The 25812-nt window shown below is 34.4% G+C and overlaps 1 protein-coding gene and 3 pseudogenes across 2 annotated transcripts; 2 read left to right on the plus strand and 2 right to left on the minus strand.

Annotated features, from left to right (window-relative positions):
* Positions 1-4467: 4467 nt before the first annotated feature.
* On the plus strand, positions 4468-7277 carry LOC120179248 (BTB/POZ domain-containing protein At1g63850-like). 2 transcript variants are annotated; one of them, XR_005521602.1, is made up of 3 exons: positions 4468-5762; positions 6585-7011; positions 7256-7277. XR_005521602.1 is itself a non-coding variant. In XM_039184886.1 (2 exons), exons 1-2 carry the CDS (start codon positions 4545-4547, stop codon positions 6900-6902), a joined length of 1536 nt encoding a protein of 511 aa, XP_039040817.1. In that variant the 5' UTR covers positions 4468-4544; the 3' UTR covers positions 6903-7137. The 2 variants fall into 2 exon arrangements, 1 of the variants encoding a protein (XP_039040817.1); XM_039184886.1 differs by lacking the exon at positions 7256-7277 and having other exon boundaries at positions 6585-7137.
* A 4901-nt stretch (positions 7278-12178) lies between these two features.
* On the plus strand, positions 12179-14622 carry LOC120179271 (annotated as a pseudogene).
* A 1578-nt stretch (positions 14623-16200) lies between these two features.
* LOC120179376 lies at positions 16201-21666 on the minus strand (annotated as a pseudogene).
* A 663-nt stretch (positions 21667-22329) lies between these two features.
* Positions 22330-24858, minus strand: LOC120179377 (annotated as a pseudogene).
* Positions 24859-25812: the final 954 nt, after the last annotated feature.

Here is a 25812-nt window from a genome sequence, read left to right on the forward strand (position 1 = left end):
TTTTTGATTGACTTGATTTGGGCTTAGTATGCTGAAAAATTCTATAATTAATGTCATATACTGTAACGTATTACTAAAATAACGTGTCGTAATGTATCATAAATAAATTTGTTTTTATTATATAAATATTTAAAAAATAAATTAATTATAATTTTAACCTATATAACTTAAAAATCTTAATTCTAACTAAATTAAATTATTTAAATTAATTATTATTTTTAATAAATCCTTATAATTATAATTTTAATAAAATTATAATTTTAATATTTACGTAATAAGGGTTTATTTAAAATTATCATTTAAATTAAAACAAAAGTAGGTGGGGTAATGTAATTTAGCCATATCTTTTAAAACAAAAACATACTATTAGTTTAAATATAAACTGGAGAAGCTATTGCGGGGTTTTATGCAATTTAACCATTCTAAATAAAACATAAATAAGGGGGTTGGAATGGAATTTAATCATTAAAAAACAATGAAAAAGATTACCAGAGAATTAAGTGCGATGGACTTACACGCAGCGGCGGTTGCGGTCGAACAAAAACTGATAGGATAGATGACAATTGAGGATGATTCTTTGAAGGTCAATTTGAGTAAAAAAAGGAAAAACAAACAGACGGCGGCCAACGCAAAGGCAAAGCTTCTCATTCGAGACAACTAACTGTTAAGCGACAACGAATTAGGCGACGACAAACGAAAGCGTTGGATGTTGTAGTAGTAAATTTTTCGGCTAGTTAAGGTGATTGCTAACAGTGACTAATGTTGATGACTAGTTTTAACTTATATAACTTAACAATCCTAATTCTAAACAAATTAAATTACTTAAATTAATTATCATTTTTAATAAAAAATATAATTTAATTATAATTCTATTAAAATTATGATTAAATTTAATAAATAATTAATTTTAAATAAATCTTTACTTTTAATATTTACATAATAAGGATAAATTTGCTTGTGGTACGTTTCCGTACATCACTTTAGTGATACGTAACAGTATGTGATGTGCGCGGTAGATTTATCCTATTATACTTTGATTTTTTTACTTAATTACATGAATTCCATTACATTAAATAAACTAAACATGGGTTATAAAAAATGATCAGATACAAATAAATATATTCGTTAATATTAAAAGGCCTAATAACATTTTTAGCCTCTAAATTTCCAATAAAAAATCATTCTAGCCATTAACCCCTTTTAACTCTCAATCTTTTATTTATTTTTATAAAATTAAATAAATTGATGAAAAATAACAAAACCATTAAGTTTGTAGTGCTTTTAGTATTTTTAATTTTATTTATTTTTATACTTTCATATTTAATTTTATTAATAATTTGTTACCTTTTTATATTTGAAATATTAAATAATTTTTACTTTTTTATAAATTATATAGATCTTTAAACTTTCAAGAAAAAGCAGTTAAACCTTTCAATTTTCTAAAAGAATCAATTAAGCTTCTATAGTATGTCACGATCAATCGTAAATTGTCACATCAACTATATGGATCGATATATTAACATCGTGAATTGTCACATTAACATCATAACAGTTAATGACAATTTTCGTTGATCGATGGCTCGATTGAGTTTATTTTCTCAATTTAAGGGCGACATTATATACAAAATAAATTCTTTTTTTAAGATTGATAACCACATGTATCAGTAAACCTAAAATTTTCTTTTAGCCCTTTTAAAATTTTAAAAATGTGTTTTGGTCCTTATAAAAGTTATAAGCTATAACTAATCCAGTGTTAAAATCGAATTTTGGCTCAAAAAATAAAAATATACAACACACTTCCGCTCTCAAAAGAAAAAAAAATCTTGCTTCAGCCCTTAGTCATATCATATCAAAATTTTGGTACTTAAGATAAGATTAGACTAATAAAATGTTATGATTAATATAATGCTTATAATTAAAAAAAACAAATAAAATATATTAAAATTTAAGAGTTTAACTGTAATTTAAGCTGGTTTTAGGTTTTCCCCCAGTATCTTTTTAGCGCCTCCCTATTTTTCTTTAACTTTTATTTAATTGAAAAAGAATCTTTCTTATTGCAACATATTTTTCTGATTATTGTAACACTTATTTTCTTTACTTTTGTCTTGTGGCATTAACTTATGATTTTTAGTACGTTTTTTTTTGTATATTTTTTCGATCATTTTGGTGTTCACACAAACATTCTTATGGTATTTATTTTTTGATAGATTTGTCGGTGATTACGTGTGGTCATATCTCATATTTGGTAAATGATTATTTGTCAATATAATAAATGTGCAACGAAGCAGATTACAAGATAGTTTGATTCGTTTAAGCAGATTACCAGATAGTTTGATTCGTTTATCACTTCTTTATCACTTCGTAAAACATTTCATTTTACAAAAACAAGAGTTTTTATGAATGTTGTTGGGTTCTTTAATATTAACCGTTATTCTCAAGGCAATTTTCATTTTTTCTTTGTATCTTTAAGTTTAATATTTTTATTTTTTATAAGTTTAATTTGTGATTATTATCCTAATTTTCTTTCTATTTTTTAGATCTATTGTAATTCTGATTTATTCCATCTTTTTATTAATGTAATCAAGTTGTCATTGTTAAAAAAATAGTTATAGTTCGATTAATTTGGACAATTCATTAAGTGATCTCAATGATAAAAGAGAATGTTGTTCTTTGTTGAAACTTTAGATTCAAACATATGCACTTATATGATATGTGCATTCTTAATTAATTAATTTTTTAAATAAATACTATCTTATAATAATTATAGATTAAAAAAAACTTGGTGATTGAACAACACCATCACTTCGTACGGATGTTATTTTCCCCTACCCACCAAACAAAGGGATGTATAAGGCAAGGGCATCTGAAGCTGCTTTTGAATGGATTATACATCTTTGTGAAAAGATTTTCCCTCATAAACTTTAATGTACTAAAATTTATAAAAGTTTTTTATGTTTTTAATAAATTATATTCAACCCGACTTAATTAATGTTGTATATATTTACATCTCTTTTGATGTCGTTGTCTTAGCTATATACGTTATCTTTTGCTCTAGTCGTTGTTTACCTTTTTTTAATCTTTACTGATGATATTAGTTTTAATGTTGGTTATCGATAGTTAATTTTTATTTTTATATTATATTTGTTTTTTATTTTAAACTTAGTAATTTTTTGACATATTTTTCTTTGTTATTATGATATATTTTATTTATATTTTGATATGTTTTTGATATTTTTTTATTGATCATTTGGTTGTTCTCTTCATTTAATTTTTTTATGGTTGGGTTTGACGTATTGATAAAGATGATACTTATTTGTTAACATATTGATCTGTTATGCTTTGAACTCTCGATTGGATTTGGATATGTGATTTGTGTTAGAATATAATTTTCTCACAACTATTGACTCTAATTTATGATTATCGATAGTCTTTCAGTAATTTAATCTACTATTATAGTTCATTTGTCGATGCAATCAAATTTATACTTATCTATATTTTATTTCAGTTTTAAATGATTTTTAACTTTTTCATGGTCCTTATATAATTTTAAATGGTTAATTTATTGTACAATAGCTATAAGAAATGTCTTAACCATATGTTTAATTTACGTTTATGATTGTAAATTTTCATTATCATTATAATTATTTTAACAAAACTATATATATATAAGATCATGTTAAACAATGTAAAATGATTTTAGTTTTACAGATTTAGAATCGTTAGAAAAATGAAAATAGATGACAGAGATTGACTCTTTATTTTTTTAAGTAAATATCTTTTCATTTCCTACAGTTAATTTTAACAATATATTTTTATTTATCTAACAATCATAAATATTTGTAAAACTAAAAGAATTGTGATATTAGATTAAGATGACCAATAAAGATAAGATAAGCTCTAGTGTAATGGGTAATAGCTCTTGTTAAATTATTTTATTTGGATCCCCAAACACCTTTAAGACTAAGATAAAAAAGGATTAACTACATTATTAGTCAGAAAATTAATATTTTTTTACTTTAATCACTAAACTATTTTTTTTAACAAAAACAATCACCAATTTAACGTATTAAATTTCTGTCAATTATATATCAACTATCAAGTTCGGTGTAATGATTAAGTATTAAAATTTATAAGGTCTCAAATTCGAATCCCAAAATACAATAATATCTAACTAAATTTTTTATTGAACGGTAATTAAAGAACATTAATCTATTAAAGAAAACGGTACGTGAGATGTTGATTCAATTGTTTCTTGGACAGAAAGTATTTTTAAAATTTAACAATTCTAATATAAGTTTTAAAAGTTTTATTATCAAAATAAAAATATCTTAAAAGCTATTTGACCATTTCTGTATTTTAACCTTATGTTAATTAGATATGTAATCGCGCCTAGTGTCCAATATACTTTTACCAGAAAAAATGAATTAATCATGGCATATATAGAGCCCAAAAATCGGTGAAGTTCAGATAACAATGTAAACATTACCCTTTACGTTTCCTTCTTATCCGAAACCTAAATTATCAATTCCTCTACAACCTTCTCGATGATGCCAAACAGCTATCGAAAGCGTCAGCGCGTGCCTCACCACCCCCACTCTTCCACGTGCCTCTCCTCCTCCGCCGCTACCATCCACACTTTCTCCGACAAAGTCATCTCTGAATCCTCCCAAAAGCTCCACCGCACCTCCTCCGCCACATCCGCTGTTACTTCCTCCTTCAACGATCCCTACACCGCCGACGTCTTGCTCCGCCTCTTCGTTGACCGTTCAGCATTTGATTCCGATGCCCCCTCTGATTCTACCCGTCAATCCGACATCCAGATCTATCTCCACGCCGACGTCATCCGCCGCGCGAAATATTTCGCGGCGCTTTTATCTGACTGTTGGCAACGCCAGACGAGCACCGACGCAAACAACGACAATGGAGCCGAAGGTTCTCGAAGGAATGATCATGATAATAATAAAAAACTACTTCATTTAAACCTCGGCGTTTTCGACGACGATCCGAACTCAATAACCGTCCGTTTAACCGTCCTTCAACTGCTTTACACGAGCGATTTCGCAACCGTCATCAACTCCGCTTCCACAGCAATCGAAATCCTCCCTGTGGCACTCGAACTACTCTTCGAGGATTGCGTGAAATCGTGCTTGAAATTCTTGGAAGCCGTGCCGTGGAGCGAGGAGGAGGAGAAGAGAGTGTTGAGCTTGATCCCCTTCTTGCGCGAGGAAGAGTCGAAGGAACTTCTTGCCCGCGTTTCGCCGGGGAAAGATGATTCATGCGAAGATATGTTGCACGGTTTGATTTTATCGGCGATGCATAACCATCCCAACATGGCGTTCGTCAAAGCGTTTGTGGCCAAGCTTCTGCGGGATTTCTCGTCGCGGGAATCGGCCAGGAGGGTTTTGGAGAGGGCGTTCGAGAGTAGTTTGAAGGTTGTGAAGGAGAGCTTGGAGGAGTATACGAGTCCTGATTTTAGAGGGGATCATAACGAGACGGAGGCGATACAGAGGTTAAATTTGCATACGGCGATGACTAATGGGAGACATTTGTTGTGGTTGGTTGAGAGGATGATTGAGCTGAGGGTGGCGGATTCGGCCGTGAGGGAATGGAGTGAGCAGGCTTCCTTTACAGCGGATTTGCAGAGAGCGTTTAGGGATGATGCTTGGAGGAATATTGTTCCTGGACTCCCTGCTGTCGTGCTTCGGTGTACTTGTAAGCTTGCCAATGCGGTTGCTGCTGGAACTATATTGGCTGCTAGACAGGTACTGGTTTCTTGCTTGTTATTTTGACTATATGAATTTGCAGGCGTTTTTCAGACCATGTCTGATAATTTGGTATATGTAAAGTTGTGTTTACGCATTTTCTGGTATTTCTAATGGATTGATGGTATGTTGAGGGTTGCTCTTTAGGAATGTGAATGCTATTTTTTGTAACCATAGGAACAAGATAATAAACTCCTGGTTTGGCTATGTTCAATCCGTTGCTGAAAGGATGTTCATGCTTTAGTCAGTTAACATTGAGTCTTTGAAAATTTGGTTGGGATGTTAAGTTAGTTAATGATTTTGTTCCAGCCTTGATCACTTTTGGACCTTCTGTAATACATGTGATTTGCTTTTATAAAGAGGGGACTAATCTGTCATCCAGCAAATGCATCCAATGTGGTGTTTTTGGGTGATTGAATCATATACTTAATATGCCTACTCGAGTTGGTTCGGCAAATAAATTCTACTCAACTTTATGTACTTAAGATCTAACAAATGCCCTTGAAATACGAATGCTTCCTGTTCTCAAAGTTTAAGATCTTCTGAAGACTAATTACAAATTATAACTTTAAAGCATAAGTATGGTCCAAGCATGTGTTGACTCTAGGATTAAAAAAGAGTACTAAAGGGTAATTTATTCTTGCAAGATTTGAGGGTAGTGCCAGATTTTACCAAGAACGTGTGCTGCTGCTTGTTTAGTTTGAACTCTTCGTTACGTTTGAAACTTTTGTCAAGGTGCTTGCGTTTTAGAGAAGGTGAGTATTTCATATGTTCATGTCCGTCATAAGTGGTTAAAATGAATTTAGTTTCTGTGCATTTCAGGTTAGAATGAAGCTTGTGAAAGACTGGCTTCCCGTTCTGCTTGTGTGCAAGGACAATGTCTCACCTATGCTGCCCAGCCATAAAACACTGTACCTGGAATTGGAGGAGACATTCCTGAGAATCATCTCGACACTGCCAATGCTGGATGCACAAATATTGTTGCAACAATGTCTCAGCTTTTCAACCCGAAATGTCGAGGATTGCCCCCACTTGATCACAGCTTTCAATACATGGTTTCGCAGGGCAACTCAACCACCTCAACTAGAAAATCTTGAATTGGAAAAACAGATTGGTGGTGGTAGGCTGTTAGGCGATTAGTCACCCCCTCAGTGACGTTTCGATGATGGAGGTTCGGTTTTCTCTGTCGGTCTTTTGTGCATATACCAGACTGGTGCAGTGATGTGTAGAGTCAAACGGGCTTCTTTGTACATAAAACTGGATTTATCCCCAATGTTTCAATCAATGTTCGCAACGTAGGCGAAAACTGAAAACTTTTGATGCTTTTCTGATGTGAATAATGTGTTGGTTGAATTGTACTTTTGATATTTTGCCAGGGCGTTGTTACTTGGATTGAAATTTTTAATGTTGTTGCAACTGCGCTATGGTTATCACTTGGATGACATGAACATAATTTCTTTTGTTGGAAAAATTTAAACTTTAATTTATCAATAATATATATATATATATATATCCTGTACAGAATGCTTGCGAAAATATTGTTACATAATTTTTAATTTTTTTTTTACTACTCTGCGAGTGTTGACATAATTTGCCAACGAGCTTGAGGCAGCAAGTCCTTCAAAGAAGCATTGAATCTCCATCTGCAATCCAAGTTTCGGATTATATAAGCAAACTGTAGTTGTCCATTTCAGCCGTCCCAGCATTAAAACTTAACTGGCATTGTGAGTGATTGAAAGGAAATGTTACTCTCGTTAGAGAATTCATGTCGAAGTAATTACGTTTAGAGAATAAGGTCGAAGTAATTTCGTTTATATAATGTGTGTATTTTTAAATTAATAAAAAAATTAAATGCATATTATTTAATAATCATCTTAAACTATTTAGAAATAAAATAGAACCCTTCAGTTATTAAATCTTTTTATAGATATCGTAACGTGATATGCAGTCAAATAAAATTTGAAATGACTCGTTACAATAAAATTCATTTTAATCCATCTTCAATCTCTTATCCACATCTTTACTAGGACAATTCTATTATTTGTTATCACAACTCCAGTCAAGTCACTATACCATTTGAACCATTTTACTTAATTCATTTTGGGTAAATTACACAATTTCTCATTGAACTATACAATATCTCCTATTTACTCACTATACTTTTAATTTTTTAAATTTATTCACTAAACTTTTGAATTACTCCTATTTTGATCACTATGAATTATTTTAATATTATTTTTGTATGATGTGTCATTTTTTATTATAAGGTGATCACCGACCACCGTCGATTGCTGTAGATGTTGGTCGTTCGGTCCCAAATTTCATAGGTATTGTTCGTCTCGACACTCGGAGTTCGAGTCCACCCTCTATTTTCCGGAACTTGCTTTGAAATCCACGAATTGGAGATCGAAAGTGAGGAAGACAAAATGTTTCAGTCGAGATTCATGAGTTTTGGGACATTTTCTGGTAAAACAACCACCAGACTCAGACTCATGAGATCGATACGAACAAGACCCATGAAATTTGAGACCGAACGACCACTATTTACAGCGATCGACGGTGACCGACGCTGGTGTCTGACCACCTTCTATTTTTATTTTATATTTTCAAATATTAATGATAATAATAAAATGCCATATCATACAAAAAAACAAATAAAATAATTTAGAATGATCAAAACAGGAACAATTCGAAAGTTTAGTAAGTAAATTAGAAAAATTTAAAGTACGATGAGTAAAGTAGAAAAGAGATTACAATTCAATGAAGAACAGTGTACTTTACCCATTCTTTTTTGCCCGTGAACCTCTCCTTTAAATAATAGTGCTGATGATATCAAACAAATCTTTACTGCTAGAATTTGACAATCATGTTACTTTTTTATGTTCTTATGGTTTTTCATAATTTCAAAACACCTCTTATTATTTGACAATAAACATATTAGGAAGAAATTATGTAATCTTCTTCAGATTATACTGTATAATAATTAGTATAATTAAAACATATTTAATTAAAAATTTACTAATATTTTTATTAGGCTTAATACAAAAATAAATGCTTAAACAATATATCGAAAAATGTTTTAGTGCTTAAAGAAATTTTTGTTAAAAATAGATACATAACATTTTCTCATTTATACTTTTAGGTGCCTACAATTATATTTTTAAATTTTTTAGCAATAAAAATATTATTTAAAAAAACTTAAAAACTTTATCTATTTATAAAAAATACAAATTTTTAATGAACATATAAAAAAACTCTAAAAAAACTAAAATATCTTATTTCAATCCCAATTAACAACGGTCATCGGCCATTTCCGACCACCATTGTCGCCGAACACTTGGGTATTGATCAAAATTGCACGGTGGTTCCAATGGTGGTAACGGTGTGGCTTATGGACGTCATGATCAACCGAAATCGATGAAAAATAATGACAATGATTTAAATCTAACGAACCTTTGAACGCCTATCTACGGCAAACGATGACACTTTACAACGAAATGTCAACCGGGTTTGGTCGGTGGTCGACGTCGATGCCGATGAAGATGACGGTGACGGTCATGGACGACCGACCGATGACCATGGAAAGGAGAAAGGGGAAGGGGAAGGGGAAGGGGAAGGGGAAGGGGAAGGGGAGGAGGAGGCTGACACGGGCTATTGGGTTGGGTTTTTTTTAATAATAAAAATATTTTTAATTTTTTAAATAAAATTTTAAAATTATCAGAATATGACATGTGTTACTTAACATTCAAATTTAACAGCCGTCACGGTTCAGACACCCAAAAATCTCTGATGAAAATGTTAGACATATTTTTGGCAACAAATTCTTTAAGTACTAAATATTTTTCGAGATAAAGTTTAGATACTTATTTTTATATTAAGCATTTTTATTATTTGACATCACCAATTAATCTTGGTTTAATTGTATTACAAAAATTATTGATAATTTAAATTAACACATTGAAAAACCAACAGAATATTCAAGTTAAAAATTTTCTTATGATTTTTTTATAATTTCAAAGTATGTCTTAACAATAAACATAGTATGGAGAAATTGTCCGTAATCTTCTTTAGATTGTATTATATAATAATTAGTGTAATTAAAACTGCACTATCTAATAGTTAGTAATTAGTATAATTAGAACACATGTTACTACAAATTAGAAGTTTACTGATAATTTTATTATTTAATATAATTAATTAATCTTGATTCAACTATGTTACAAAAATTATAGATAATTTATATTGATACTCATTGAAGAACCAACAGAATATTAAAGCTAAAAATTTTCATTTGATGTTTGTGCTTAAGGAAAATTAGTCATTCAACCATCACTAGCTAAAATAAATTTATATGATAATATTTGCGGGTTCATATATTTTGTTGTGGATCATTTATAAATTTTATAATTTTAATCAAAGCATCAACTAGACGATCACATGTATTCTTGTCATCAACTCGAAAAATGTTTATGAGATTGCTTGCTCAGTTAATCTAATTGCCAACATAATTTTTAGATTTTCCTACAAAGATAACTATCCTTAATAATGTTGATGAATTTGTCTGAAGCTTCCAATGACTACTGTATATCTATTGAAATAAGTGTTGAATATCATGTAGCTCGTATTTATACACAAAAAGATTTTACTGAGTCATTCATCGAAAATCATTAGTTGATTAAAAGAAGTTAAAACTTTTAATTTTTATTTAAGACATGACATATTGCTTGTAACATCACTCATCAATTAATAATTGTCATAAGTTTTTCCCGTTACAAATTATTTTTTTATCAGATTTGAATATTTCTTACTAAGAAACTTTAGGTATACAACAACAACAAATCCCTATTCCCATATGCAATGGGGGTAAGGGGGAGGTAGGGTAGTAGGCTGCCCCCAACGCCAGGCTGAGAGCAGCTTCCGTGGAAGACCTCCGGCAGTCAGAAAATTAAAAATAAAGATAAAATGCAATGCATTTATAAATAAATAAATAAATAAATACTTAGTTGAACAGTTTTCTATGCAGTCTTCATATGCGCATCTGTAATGGAAGATATCCCTGCAAATAAATCCATGCCTAAAAATCTCTGCATTAGACAGAAGCGCAAGACCTGGCTAAATTTTAAAAGAGGAAACATGAAGAGAAAGATACACAGAAGTCAACGATAGAAGCTACGAGAAAGAATAAAGTCAAATGTGTTAAAACTAAAACTAATGTCACACTAATCCGCTACCTAGTTCTAAGCCTTCATAAATTCCAATGACAGAAACGTATAAAAAAGTAAAAGCCATGAAAATTACTGCAAAGGCATTAAAAGAAGAAGAGATGATACACCCTAGATGTTACCCTCACCACTCGGTTACCTGGTCTTAAGTCTCCAAACTTTCCTATCAGAGGTCATGTCCTCGATAAGGGCTAAATCCTTAAAATCAGATCTCAAGTAGTCTTCCTACTTCCGCCTTGGTCGTCCTCTCCATTTAGGTATATGATGATATATATTCTAATTACCTATCGCACGCACAACGCACGCACGCGCACGCGCACACACATGCAAGCATGCATGCGCTTTGGAAATTTGAAAATCTTTGGAAATTTGAAAATTGCTTCTAAGATCTATTTGGGATTTTGGTAGTCGCTGGATATGCAAGATCGCAAGGGAAGAGTCCAGTTTCTTTTGGTCCAACGGATCTGGTTGTTGTAGGACCTTGCAAGGTCACACTGGCAAGGTATAATTTCTTTTGTTACAATTTTTTTAATCAAATTTGCATATATTTTAGATTTGATTTGCTTTTGAAAATGGGGTTTTGTTTCTTCTTTCTTGTAAATTTCTTTATACATAACTTGGTACAGACCAAATTTCTGCTTTTAAGTAGTTTTTGGAAGGAACTTGCTGAAATGGGGGGATAAATTTTGATTATTAACAAGCGTAAAGCGTGATAGATGAACAGGTTCTAAAGATATGAAGCTTAAAAAAATGTTATGTTATGATTTCTGATGTTGAAATGAGTAAATAATGAATTTTAGAATATATGTGAAAGAATAAAATTTAAAAGATGTTTAGAAGAGATTTTAAAATAAATCTTCTCAAAAAACTTATTAATAATGAAATTATACTCATGTTCGGAAGTAATTGAGACTGGTCCCGACCGCATCAGTCAATCAAAACCATAAACCTTTCTTCATCTCTTACCATGTTTCTGAATCCTACAGCAATCGACTTTACTGTTGTAAAAGATCATTCCTTTTCCTGGGTTTGTTTTCATTTTGATTAAGAATCCATAGATAACGACACAGAGTAGAGAGAGAGGCCTTGATTTCTTAAGCTCACGAGAAAGACTATATAAAAATCTACTTAAAAAATGTTCCTTTTTCTCAGTTGAACTCTTTTTCTTGCTAGCGAGAACAGAAAGGTAGGAAAATGTCCGTTGCGGAGCTGAAAGAGAGGCACACGGCGGCGACGGAGACAGTGAACAATCTGAAAGACCAATTGAGGCAGAGACGCCAGCAGCTGCTCGACACTGATGGTGACAAATTTCAATCCTTTTTTTTTCATCACTGTTTCCATACATACATACATACATACATACACATACACATATACATACATACATACATACATACATACATACATACATACATACATACATACATACATGCGCTTTGGAAATTTGAAAATTTGCTTCTAAGATCTATTTGGGATTTTGGGTAGTCGCTGGATATGCAAGATCGCAAGGGAAGAGTCCAGTTTCTTTTGGTCCAACGGATCTGGTTTGTTGTAGGACCTTGCAAGGTCACACTGGCAAGGTATAATTTCTTTTGTTACACTTTTTTTCTAATCAAATTTGCATAATATTTTAGATTTGATTTGCTTTTGAAAATGGGGTTTTTGTTCTTCTTTCTTGTAAATTTCTTTACTACATAACTTGTACCAGACCAAATTTCTGCTTTTAAGTAGTTTTTGGAAGGAACTTGCTGAAATGGGGGAAGAAAACAACTTCTAGATTGAAGCAAATCAACTTTGTTTTTGAAGAATGATGCACAAAATCAACTTAAGTATTAGCAAATTGTAGATCACTTGTCATGGTGTTCTTACTAGGTATGATGTATATGCTATATTTGAATTAACTCCTGAGAAATGCAGGTATACTCATTAGATTGGACACCCGAAAGAATCGAATTGTTAGTGCCTCTCAGGATGGACGCTTATTCCTATGGAACGCCCTAACGAGGCAGAAAACTCATGCCATAAGCTGCCTTGTGCATGGGTTATGACATGTGCTTTTTCTCCAACGGGTCAATCCGTTGCTTGCGGTGGTCTCGATAGTATGTGTTCTATTTTCAACTTGAATTCATCGACCGACAGGGATGGAAACCTACCAGTGTCGATAAGCCTTAGTGGGCATAAGGGCTATCTTTCTGTTGTCAGTATGTTCCAGATGAAGACATTCACATTATTACAAGTTCCACTGATCAGACATGTGTTCTATGGGATACAACAGGCCTCAGAAATTCGGTTTTCGGGGGAAATTTCAGTCTGGACATACCGGTGATGTGCTGAGGTATTTTAGTTGTTCTTTTTCTGCTCACTTATATGTTCTATCAGCCTTTTCTAATAAAAACCATGTCCAATACAGTTCTTTCTCTGGTATCTTTTGAAGATCATGCAAATGTTCATATACATGTTTTAAAAAAGATAGGGACCTTTTTGAATCAACCACAAGGTAAGCTGATTTTCTACTTGGATTACCGAGTGAGTGACTCAAAATCGGGTCGGGTTCAATATTTTTATGAACTGGCCTCAGCATGAATTTGAATTGGAAAAATTTCTGATAATGTAATTACTCGTTAACTTCTGGCTGTAACCTTGAGGAATCCTGAATCTCACTTTTTGTATGTGAAATTTTATCTGATAGTTTATTCTGCTTTTTGTTATGTATATAATGGACCCTATGACCAATGATATTCTGTTTGCAAGGAAGTTTAATGCTATTAGAAGCTTATCATGAATGATAATAATATGTTTTACAATGTTACTTTTTTCCCCATTCTTTCAGTGTTTCAATCAATGGATCAAATTCCAGAATGTTTGTTTCTGGTTCCTGTGATGCAACTGCCCGGCTGTGGGATACTCGTGTTGCAAGTCGAGCAGTGCGTACGTTTCAGGGTCACGAGGGCGATGTTAACACTGTGAAGTTCTTTCCAGATGGCAATAGGTTTGGAACTGGATCAGACGACGGAACTTGTAGGTTGTTTGACATCAGAACCGGTCACCAGTTGCAAGTATACTATCAGCAACACGGCGATAATGAGGTCCCGCATGTGACCTCGATTGCATTCTCCATATCTGGAAGACTCCTCTTTGCTGGATACTCAAATGGAGATTGCTATGTATGGGACACTTTATTGGCACAGGTACACTATATTGCCCTGATTTTAATTATTGGCGAAGTATTTTCCTCCACGAAGGTTCGATTATTTCTCGAATATCGTGACGTATTTCCCTCCATTATTTAGTTCAAGTATGTTGTGTGGGGAAATATGTCGTGTGAAGCATGAAACGTGCCGACCGATTCAGCTCTCGCATACGGTAGGCAGCGGTTCTAATTACATACGCTTTCGCAGGTTGTGTTGAACTTAGGATCTGTCCAGAATTCGCACGAGGGCCGGATTAGCTGTTTGGGTTGTCAGCTGATGGTAGTGCCTTGTGTACAGGAAGTTGGGATACAAACCTAAAGGTTAGTCTATGTTGGTCATTTTTTTTCAAAATGTATAAATGAAAAACCAACCATGACTACTTGTGATGATACTTCATTGTTGACATGACAGATCTGGGGATTTGGAGGACACAGGACGGTGATTTGATTCGATTTCTAAGACGGAAAACCGATTCCTTCTCTCGTTCTTCCCAGAATAAATTCATGCGTGTTTCAACCAGGAAAACCCTAATCTTGTAATGTTGCTTTGTATCTTTCATGTGGAACGCCAGTGTGATTAGTGGAGAAGAAAGATTAGAAAGGAAGTTCCTTTTTCTAGTGAATATCACTACTATTTATTTTCACCCATCCAATAATTTTAAGTTAATGTAAAACTATTAATTTTATTTCGTGTAATAGGATCCTACATCGCAATAAAATATAAAATGAAAACTTAATATGTTAATGTAGCCAGTTGCAACAACATAGAATTTCAATTCAAGTAACAACGCCCTGGCAAAATACCAAAAGTTTCATAAATCAAAGCAGTGTCGGGACAATATTCATTATGCAATTCAGCCGACAAACCTTTCACCTTGAACCACTGGGAATGTATCCAGTATGACTCTACACATCACTGCACAGATTGGCAGTTTGGTACATTCATAAAAGCCAGACAGAGAAAACCAAACCTCCATCATCAGAGAGGCACCGAGGGGTCGAGTAATCGCCTAACTGCCTACCACCACCATAGCACGAAACCCTTCTTTCTAAACAAGATTTTCCAGTTGAGTTGCCCCGCAAAACCATGTACTGAAAGTTGATCAAGTCTGGGGAATCTTCGACATTTCGGGTTGAGAAGCTGAGACATAGTTGCAACAATACTTGTGCATCCAACATGGGCAGTGTGGAGATGATTCTCAGGAGTCTCCTTCAATTCCAGGTACACTGTTCAATGTCTTTGGACACAAGCAGAACGGGAACCCAATCTTTCACAAGTTTCATTCTAAACAGAAATATACAGAAACTAAATTCTTTTTAACCACCAACGACGCGCAAGAAATAAGAAGCACTAGCTTTCTCTAAAATCTCATTCCAGCTTATATGTTTTTCGATTTGGGCTTGCCTGATTCTTTTAACTTACAATCCGTTTTCCACATCTAACTCGAAATTATTTAATTTTTTGACAATATTTAAATTATTATATTCAACTTTTATTTAAATCATTAAATATTTCAATAGTAAAAAGAATATTTTTCCCTAGAAGGTTTGAATTCAAACAATTATTTTTGTAAGATGTATTGTAAATTAATTAAAAAATTTCTGAGCAAATACTATATTGTAATTTTTTCAGACTACTAAAAAACTTTTATTTAAATCAATCTAAACTTAATCATGAAATAAATGAATTTCAAAAACAAGATTTACGATTATCGAACTCTATAATTAGCAGGTCAACGCTTCTAAGCTGTCAGACTGTTATAATCCAAATGCTGTTCAAGTAAATTTTCTGCTTTGATGTCTATGAACCGATCAAACAGTTACTAAAACTGATCTATCCGATTGCATCTACATTATAGGTTGGAGCAACTCGACTGTACTATCTAAACATTCAAATTTAGCATAATAGTAACCTAAAAAATACGTCATAATATTAATGCTCAATTGCTGATTGCATGCAAAATTATGAAACGTTCTATTCATGACAATTGACTAGAGGCAATATAGCTCTCAAAGCAAAGCTTGATGGATGCAATAATCTCACATAAGAATTTTGTATAAAGTAACAAGGTAAAACGACAATAAGGGGCATCACAGTTCTTTTATAGGCTTATCGAGTCTTTGCAGCATCTACTTCCGATACCATATATAGAAGCCGGATTAGGGGCAAAAAAAAAGTCAATTGACGATAACCTAGCCACTGGCTACAATCTCATGAATTGCATCACTGACAGCTTCATCTTCAGATCTAACAGCAAGTTTCATCGCCACATCCTTTGGACCGTCTAGTCCAAATTGTAGCCGCACAAGCACCTTGACATTACCGATGTACACTCCAGATAGAAGACAAGTGTGTGATCTTGAATTGTTGGGGACGACCTCCGTGCCCTGGATACCACCACAAATGGATCGTCCAATAACAATGGAATTGCAGTGGAAAAAAAAAAACAAGTATGGTATTTAAATCTAATATAAAGCAATTAAGATTAAGGGTAAAATGGATATCCATTTCAACAACAGAGCAAAAGAAGGGAAAAAACATTGAACACTTACCTCGCAAGGTTGCAGCCAAGAAGATCTATGACAGCATTAACAGCTTCAGCCAGGCTTTCCCTAGGACCAAGGCCATATCATCGACACGTTCACAATCTGCACCCATGCTTTCCCAAGCATTCCTGAAATTAGAGACACCCACCTTCAACATGTAATCAGCTGCAACAACTTCAAGCTCCTCTAATTGGTACTCGTCCTCTACTCCATCATCCTCAGCCTCACCAGTACTTGGATCAACCTAGCAAAACCAATGCAAGCATGAGATAGGAATGGAAAACCGAAAACATGCAATCTTCCTGAACCCATATCCTGATGTGGTCTTCACTTAGTGATTTTCAGAACAATTTTAAACCTGATTTCTGGTGATCCACTTTGAAATAAGCATTATAAAAAGCCTCGGATTATGTCAAAGCAAAAGGAGAAGTCGTACCTCTTTTACGATGAACCTCAGCATATTTGAAAACTTTCCGACAGCTGGGATCCCCTCTGGCTTCTCAAATGCCACAAAGGTCTGTCCAGGTGAATCATATGGAAGTGACCTTAAAGGCTTTGAAACAACTTCAGCAAACTCCTCAGCCTCTGAAGCGTCCACAATAACAGTGATCTGGTAAAACGCAGATTACGTTATCGAGATACTCTGTTAATCTTAAGTAATTTACAGATGCTTTAGGTAATTGGATTATTACATTCTCCAATAACTGCTCTGGAATGGTATTGGTGCAGTTGTACTGAAACACAACATGACCGTCGAAAATATGTTTGACAACATTAACCGCATATTCTGTTTCTGCTTCTGTAAGCTCAACAGGTGCAGAGGACTGGCCAATAAAAATTGGAGACAAGGCATTAGTAAATTCAAAATTGGAATAATGTCTACATCATTACATGCACTAAACACATAGACAAAGTCGATGGAAGTACCTTGAAAAGCTTGCCAAAGTTTGCAAACTCAGGAATTGATGAAAGCAGCTTCTCATAAGCATCAACAGTTGATGGAGGGGCGACAGGAGGAGCACCAAGACCAGTTGGTTTCTTACCTGGAGCTTTCTTCTGCTAGTGGCTGAGTCTTGACCTCCTTTGGCACATATTATTAAAAAAAGCTTCTGATGGTTCCTGGACCCAAATTTAATACATGAGATAATGATCTAAAACGCAGTAAAAGAGTAACCAAAATTTAGAAACTCACATAATTCTTCAAACTGTTCTCCAAGTTAACCAGAGGGATATCTAGTGAACCAAAGAGAAACTCCTTTACATCTCATCAGTTTGAACAACTGCACCATCACCACCAAGTGTATTAAGATAGAGTGTAGCCCTGTCACGAACCTACAATAAAAGATTTAGAAGCCCTTAAGTTTTTGAGAGGGAAAAAAAACAGCGTATTCAAGTTCCATAGATTAAGAATGCAACAAACATGAATAAAAATAATCATGATAAGCTAACTGCTAACCTCATCATCATTGTCAAAGAGACAGCGTCTTAAGAGAACAAATATGCGGGGCTGCAAAAGATAGCAAAATTTTCCAAGTTAAATAGGTAAGCAATGAGTGGCAGGATGAGAATACTTAGCAAAAATGAAAGAGTGTAATTAAGATTTCATACCTTCAGTGTATCAACCATAGCACCAAATTTTGCTAGGGTGCTCACTGCAGCAGCCCGGACAGTTGCATTCTCAAGGACACGGTTGTAAATGTATCGTATATATTTGCTTGGATCGGAGGTTTTTGGGCCTTCAATCCCCAGAAAATGAAGTATCTATAATACAATGTTGAGACAAATTTAATGAAGTCAAAGATGGGCAAAAAGGGAAAAAAAAGGAAAAAGAGCAGGACAAGTAAGATGAAAATGCTACCTGTGAGGAAAGATATGTGAATTCACAATCTTCAATGAACTCACATAAATGAAGCAACCACTCTCTTTTGCTTCCGGGATATCTGATTAGAATCACAATTGAATCTACAATGGCCTTTTTGTACTCAAATCCACCTTCTTCCCTTAGAATATGCTTAAGAAATTCATCCTGAAGATAACAATTGATATTTAAAAAAAAAGTGCTTAAGGCAAAAGAAGCTTTTCTGAAGCCAACTGATGAATAGTGCAAAGCAAGTATCCCTTACAGAGATCTGTACTCATGGAAATTTTAAGCATAGTGATCTTATGGCTTCCACAACAACAATTTTGAACTCATCAGCAATATCAGACATAAATTAGTTATCTGTTTCATCAGGCGATCCACACTCGACTCATTTCCAGTCTTAAGAAGGGTAGTAATTGCAAGTGTGGCAATGCTTCTATTTTGGTCGGACATTAAACTCTCCATGTCAATATTGCAGTTTGTGACAGCCATGGGATGAGTCATTGCAACCTGAAAAAAAATTGTTATAAACAGAAATCAGAATGAACAGAACGGTACATGCATCTGAGATAGAAAAAAAACAATCAATTACGATTGAAAAGTAATTATATGTTTGCTAAACATTATGGTAAAAGCACTTTCAGCAATCTCCATAAGTGGTTTGAACTTTAGAAAATGCAGGAGCTACCCTAGCCCCTCTCACCAAAGGGCTTGAATTTAATTTTCCCTCAGCAAAATATATATGGATTTAATAGCATGTATATTATTTAGCACTCGAAAGTATGTCAACCTTATTCAAAGTACGAATTGCAGCAAATCTCAGCACTGGCTTAGAAGAGCTTAAAAAGAGCTGAAGAACTGTGATTGCTGGTGTCAATTCTCGGCTTGTCACACCATTGAGCTCGGTGATTGCTCTAGCAGCCTCAAAAATCACCATCTCAGCCTTATGGCGCAGACAACCCTCAAGAAAATCATAAAAGGGCGATCCCTGCTTGAGTTGGCTGATTCACGAATAACCTGCAGAATCCAATTAATTTACATTATTATGAATAGAATGGCAGAGGGGGCAATGTGTTAGAGGCGGTGTATACCTGACTAGTATAACGTATCAATAGGCACTGAGCTAATGGCGAGCGGACACTTCCCTTACTCAAACTACTAACCAGCTTATTAACAGCCAGTCGATCATTTTGTCGTATCTGCAAATATGAAATCAGATAAATTCATCATAGTTGTCACTCATTTTTTAACTGAAAAGATGAATTCAGTAATCATCAACCCAAATCCAACCATGATATACAGTATTATAAAGACATGCAAGCATGCAAAAGTATGATGGATTCATACTGCATGAAACTACTCTACTTTCTTTATTTACAGTTTAGCTACCACATGCTGCAGATCAATCCATAAGTACTGATCTAAACAGGATAACTGAACCAAGCATGCAATTTGTTAAAATCCAGTAGACAATAACACAAGCTGCTAAAATGAGTCGGAAGAAATCAAAAAGCTCAAAAACCTGTGAGCTACAACTATTTACAAGAAATTATAAACACGACTTAATCAGTTAACAGGTTAGGCTTGAATTGAGCAACTGACTTCAACTACCAAATAAAACCCCAAAACTTTCTGAACAAAGAATGTAACTTACTTGGTGAGCAATGCCAGAGCATGAAACTGCACAAGGGCTGCTCTTGATTGAACAGCTTCCTGAACCTCATTACTCCATCTTTTCACAATCTCAGGGTTTGTCTGCCAAATATTACAACACATAAAATCAATGGAATTTTGATAATTGATTTAAGAATTATATAATAAAATAACCATAAAAAACATTACCTGCAGCAAATGGATACCACTGACTAATGCTGCACTTGCAACAACTGGATTTTGTCAACAATAGCTTGTTTAAGTATCTCTCTATCTGGGTTAAAAGTGTTCAAAACAGATTTTAGAAAGCATAAAAATTCAAGATATAAAACCTCATCTGCTGATGGAGATAGCTCCTTTATCATCACATAGACCATTCTCCTCAAGCCTATATCCTTCGACTGGAAAAGCTTGTCACAGCAAAGAAAACTTCTGTAGCTTCCACCTATCCATATAACAACAGGAAATAGTCACTCAACAAGGGAAATTTTCATCACAACAAAGTATACTCACTACCTACAGTAGAAACCAGTGCAAAAGAGGTCAACTGTAGTTTAACAAACTGAAAAAGGAAAGCAAACACGAATCTAATCTTTTCAGGCATAAATAAAAGAAAAACCGACCTTAGTGAATGTTTCTCCTTGGTTCAATAGATAAAGAAGTTTTGTGATGACCTACATAGAGAATTTAAAAACATTCACTAAAATTAAAGAGGGAAAAAAAAGCAAATCCTTGAAACAGAAAATCAAGATTGCTATAAAAAGTAGAAACCTGAGAGCATCTTCGAGGATCAAGCTGGGGATCATTGAAAACCCTAGCTTCTTGAAGAACTGCACCCTTCTCAATCCCCATAAACGGGGAGTAGTCGACTGTTTTAGAAACAAATTACAAAAATACCGATAAAGCCATCCCGAACACCTACAAAGCTAGGAGAACTAAACAACCCTGCAAACAGAACTCAATGCTAATATATACATAAAGTCTCGAGATTCACATCTTCAAACAAATCAACTAAAATTAAACGCGTCATTAAAAGTTTGAACTAACAAGCTACATTGCCCATCAAAAACTGAAATCTAGCAAATCATGAGCAAGATCAGATCAACTAGAATTAAATGAAATTCCACTAACACTAAATTTTAGTCTCTCGAAATTAGATCTACAAAACACGAAATGCGTCTCTAAATCAAACCATATCAATCAAAACTGAACAGATCTAGAAGTTCAAACCTAAGATTTATAATTACCTAAACAAGAAACGAAAAATTAATTCGAAACAGACAAAATAAAAGGATTAAAAAGAATGAAGAAATGAAGGAATCGAAGGAAATCATAATAGAATTTACCTTCATCGTCGCGATCGTCATCCTTCTTCACCAAAGGCTGATCATAGCTAAATGAAACTTTGAATCTAGGAGATCTAAGAGATTTAAATTTTATTCGGTTTTATAGATGCAGTCGAGTGTGTTTTCCTCCTTTATCTCTTCTCTCTCGCTCGCCTTCTCTTCTTTCAACGCATTGGTTTTTGAAGGGGAGAATCAGAAAAATGGTGGAAATCTGGTGGATCCGGTAATATTTGCAGTCGGTCTATTCTTACGGTGATGTTTTATCACTAAAATATTATTTTTTTACATCATATTTAATGTTATATTTTTGTTCTGTTTTAATCATTTGACATTAAAAAATTATTGGTGATTTTAACTTGTTACACATAAGTAATAATATGTCATCATTAAAAAGAACTACTACATACAATTCTGTTTATTTTTTAAAATAGATGACTAAAGGGAAATTAAAACATAATATTAAGTATAGATGTGTTTAATACGTAGTTTATCTTAAATAATATTATATTCTTAGATATTTTAATTTTATTAAAATTAAAATATTTTCATAAATATTATTTTGACAGTTATATAAATGTGAATCGCCTGAAAAATTATGATATACAGATGTACACAAATCCTCCCGCCCCGAGATATACACCATCTTTTTTATATGAGATGACGCATATCTTTAATGTTATGCGTTATATTGGTGCGTTTGGAGGGGTTTAACTTAAGATTGCGTGGAGGCTATAGTCCACTGGAGCCACTAGTAGGGAAGAAGAGAAGGATTGTGGCCGTACTCGCCAGTGTTCCCATAATCGCTGCTCGTATATTCTTGGTTGTCCATTACCATTTCCCTTATTCTTTCATGTCTTCACTATATAAACTCCATTCATGCTCGGCGTTCTCGTTTTCGGGCTGAACCTTGAAGTTTCCCCCTTTACCTCATCCAATGGAACCTCATCCTCCAATGCACGCACAATCTGTTCAATTTATTAGATTCAGATGGAAGTATGTGATTTCCTTTCAAAATTATAGACGTCATCAAAATGGATGGGGGTGGTTTTAAGATTTTTAAATTGTCCTATATTTTAGATATTTTTATTAATAATATAATTTTATTTTTATAAATTTGTCACCTAATATAAAATGTCTTTGAACTAATTATAGTCATACCTGTCGCATTTCGGTCTTCTTCTAGCAGAATGCCTAATAGATGCACCAGCACATGCAACCATTCGTGCCATCTCCTGCTGGACAAAATTGTTTCTAGGCGCGGGTCCACCAATTCTCCAAGTTCCGGTATCCATTGCAGTCTCGCATAAATGTCTAGCCTGTTAATTCATACACCGTTGAAATTTTCAATGAAATTATAATAATATATCATCCGATTTATTGATGGTTTATAAAATTATACGTGTAATTAAAATAGAAATATATTTCATACCCAATCGACTAAACTCTCATCCATATTTGAGTTGAGATCCAACGGTCTACGTCCGGTTACCAACTCCAAGAGCACAACACCAAAGGAGAAAACATCGGATTTCTCCGTCAGCTTGCCACTTGATGCATATTCAGGAGCTAAGTAACTGCATTCGTTGATTATAAGGAAACAAATCAAATGATGCTAATGATCAAATCTAACCAGAAGCTTGTGGATTCAAATAATTGGATCAATTTCTCTCACCCAAATGTTCCAATGACCCGAGTTGAGACATGAGTATTGTTATCTTGAGTAAGTCTAACCAACCCAAAATCCGCCACCTGTAAATTTATAGTTCGAGATTATTTGAAATAATTCGATAAATTATTCTAAGGTTATTTGTATAACACATACCTTAGCTTCAAAAGTATAATCAAGATGTTGGCAGATTTGATGTCTCGATGAATGATCCGTGGGTGGCCTGAGTTTCCACAAATGGATTATAATTTAGAACATAAATGGATGGAATGTAAACTTGAGAGTTTAGTAATGTTGTATGAAAATTATACTTACAATCTTCATGCAAGTATGCAAGTCCTTTAGCTGCTCCCAATGCAATTTTGAGCCTAGTAGGCCAATCCATTGGGCCTTTCTCTACAAACGATAGCATAAAATATGAAAACTTTGAACTAGGTAGTATTATCATTATCCCTTTGCTTACCATGAAGGTGGTATTCAAGTGTTTTATTAGGCAAAAATTCATAGACCAACATCCTTCTTTCTCCTGATATGCAATACCCAACAAGAGACACAAGGTGACGATGATGGACGCGGCTAATCGTCTCGACTTCGGCTTGGAATTCACATTCGTCTTGCCCGCTACGGATTTGAGACTCTTAATGGACTCCTTGCCGCCGACCAAACACCTTTGTGGACGTACCCAAACCCACCTTGACCTAGCAATTGCCCTTGTGAGAACCCAAAAGTTGCCATAGATAGCTCTTCATAGCTGAATGAGCTTTGGTTGAGCCCTAATGGCAATGGTGATGCATGCGTGGGTGGTGCCACAGGTTGACCGGTTACATTGGAGGTCATTTCACTAGAATAAGACGTATGCCCTTGTGGTGACGGTGTTTGTTGCCACCCTCCGTGGCCGGCAGCTCCACCCCAGTGGCGATGCTAAATTAACGGCTCTACCCATTATTCATGTGTCCTGCTGGGGCTAGGCCAGCGGCATTCCATATCCACCGTCACCTATACATTAAAAGCATGATTTATCAAAAGGCATAGCATTTTTCTCATGGATTACAATGAGTTTCTTGAAATATTTACCTTGTGGTTGTGTATAATTATTGTAATATTGCATGTGATTGTTATGATACATTTTCTTCTTCTTTTTTCTGCAGCATACTACAATAACGAGCGTCATAACGATAACAAGCAATAAAACAACGCCGATTGTAAGACCAACTATAACCGGCAACTGTGACGATAAGTTATTTGATTTTGATCCATCGTCACTGTTACTAGTTCCCTGCGACGACTGTAATTTTGGTGGTGGAGGTGAATGTTTCGGCGGAGAAGGAACAGTTGGTGATGCAATTGGGGCTGTCGACTTTGGTGGTGGAGTGTGATGAGTTGGGGGTGGTGTTGATGGTGGTGGTGTAGACACTAAATTTTTACCCGAGCAGCCCCCTCCATCCAGCAGCTTCCAGCGAGCAGCCCCTCCACGCATCAGTTGCAACAGCTTCCAGCACTGCCAGGTGATCCAACGCCCTGCTGCCACGCTGAAGCCTCCAGAAGCCAGGCCTGTCCACGTTGCTACTCTAGTGAGTCACCACCATAGTTCGGTGACTCACCGAGGGCCATTCCTTTAACTGGTCCGAAGAAGACACCGACGAGGCCTATAAATGGCCATCTCCAGCAAAGAAGAAAAAAGAAAAAAAAGAGGAGACACAGAGCAAGAACGAGAGAAGACAAAAAAAAAAGAAGAGAGAGGTAGAAAAGCATCTAAACCAACGATCTCAGGCAACATCAAAACGAAAAACAAAAGGAGAAGAAGTCGAGAGCCTTACCACCAGCTTTAGAATCTTCAAAAGCCGCCGGAGATCCAGATTTAACCGAAGGTAATCACTTTGGTTTATTTAGATCTAGGGTAAAATAGAGGTTTTTAGAAAAAAAGAATGCTAGATTCGGGTTAAAGGTTTAAAAGCAAATCGTTTGGGTTAATTTGTAATTTCTGGCCACCGGAGACGGTGGCCGGCGGCGGCGGTTATCGCCGGAGCGAGGCGGCCGGTTCTCTCCCCCGATGGATGATTTTAGAGAGAAGGGGGAGAGATTCTCTCCTAAGAAAGAAAGAAAAGAAAGAAAAATGAAAAGCTTTGGCCCTTAAGGGCCGGTTATAGGGTTTTTATGTGCGTAATTTCGCGCATGGTAAAATCATTTACTAAGTCATATGAGTTTGTAACTTTTACGTTTTAGTCACTGGAATGATTTATGAACATATAATATTATTTCGAATTTTTTTATTCTATTTTAGTCCTTTTCTGTATATTTATATGCTTAAGGTAAAATACCAGGATTAATCCTTTTAATTTAAAAAAAATAATTTTAATCTTGTGTAATTATATAGGTTAAATTACACTGATAATATTTAGGTTTTATGGTATTTCGAATAATGTCTCTTAATTTTGTTCTTTTATAAATTAATCACTTATTTTTTTTTACTATGAATTTTACATATTTATAATTTAATTGTTTTAATTTCAATTATTTGTTATTTAAAAACTTTCTTAAAATCGTTGTCAATTAGCTATTCACTAT

The sequence above is a fragment of the Hibiscus syriacus genome, unplaced genomic scaffold (assembly GCF_006381635.1).
Source record: "Hibiscus syriacus cultivar Baekdansim isolate YM2019G1 unplaced genomic scaffold, ASM638163v2 tig00112411_pilon, whole genome shotgun sequence".
NCBI lineage: Eukaryota > Viridiplantae > Streptophyta > Magnoliopsida > Malvales > Malvaceae > Hibiscus > Hibiscus syriacus.

Bases quoted from the DNA above. Each gene is read 5' to 3' on its own strand.
- LOC120179248 (XM_039184886.1), top strand. From the start codon at position 4,545: ATGATGCCAAACAGCTATCGAAAGCGTCAGCGCGTGCCTCACCACCCC. The intron at 5,763-6,584 runs GTACTGGTTTCT...TGTGCATTTCAG, and splicing joins CTATATTGGCTGCTAGACAG to GTTAGAATGAAGCTTGTGAA.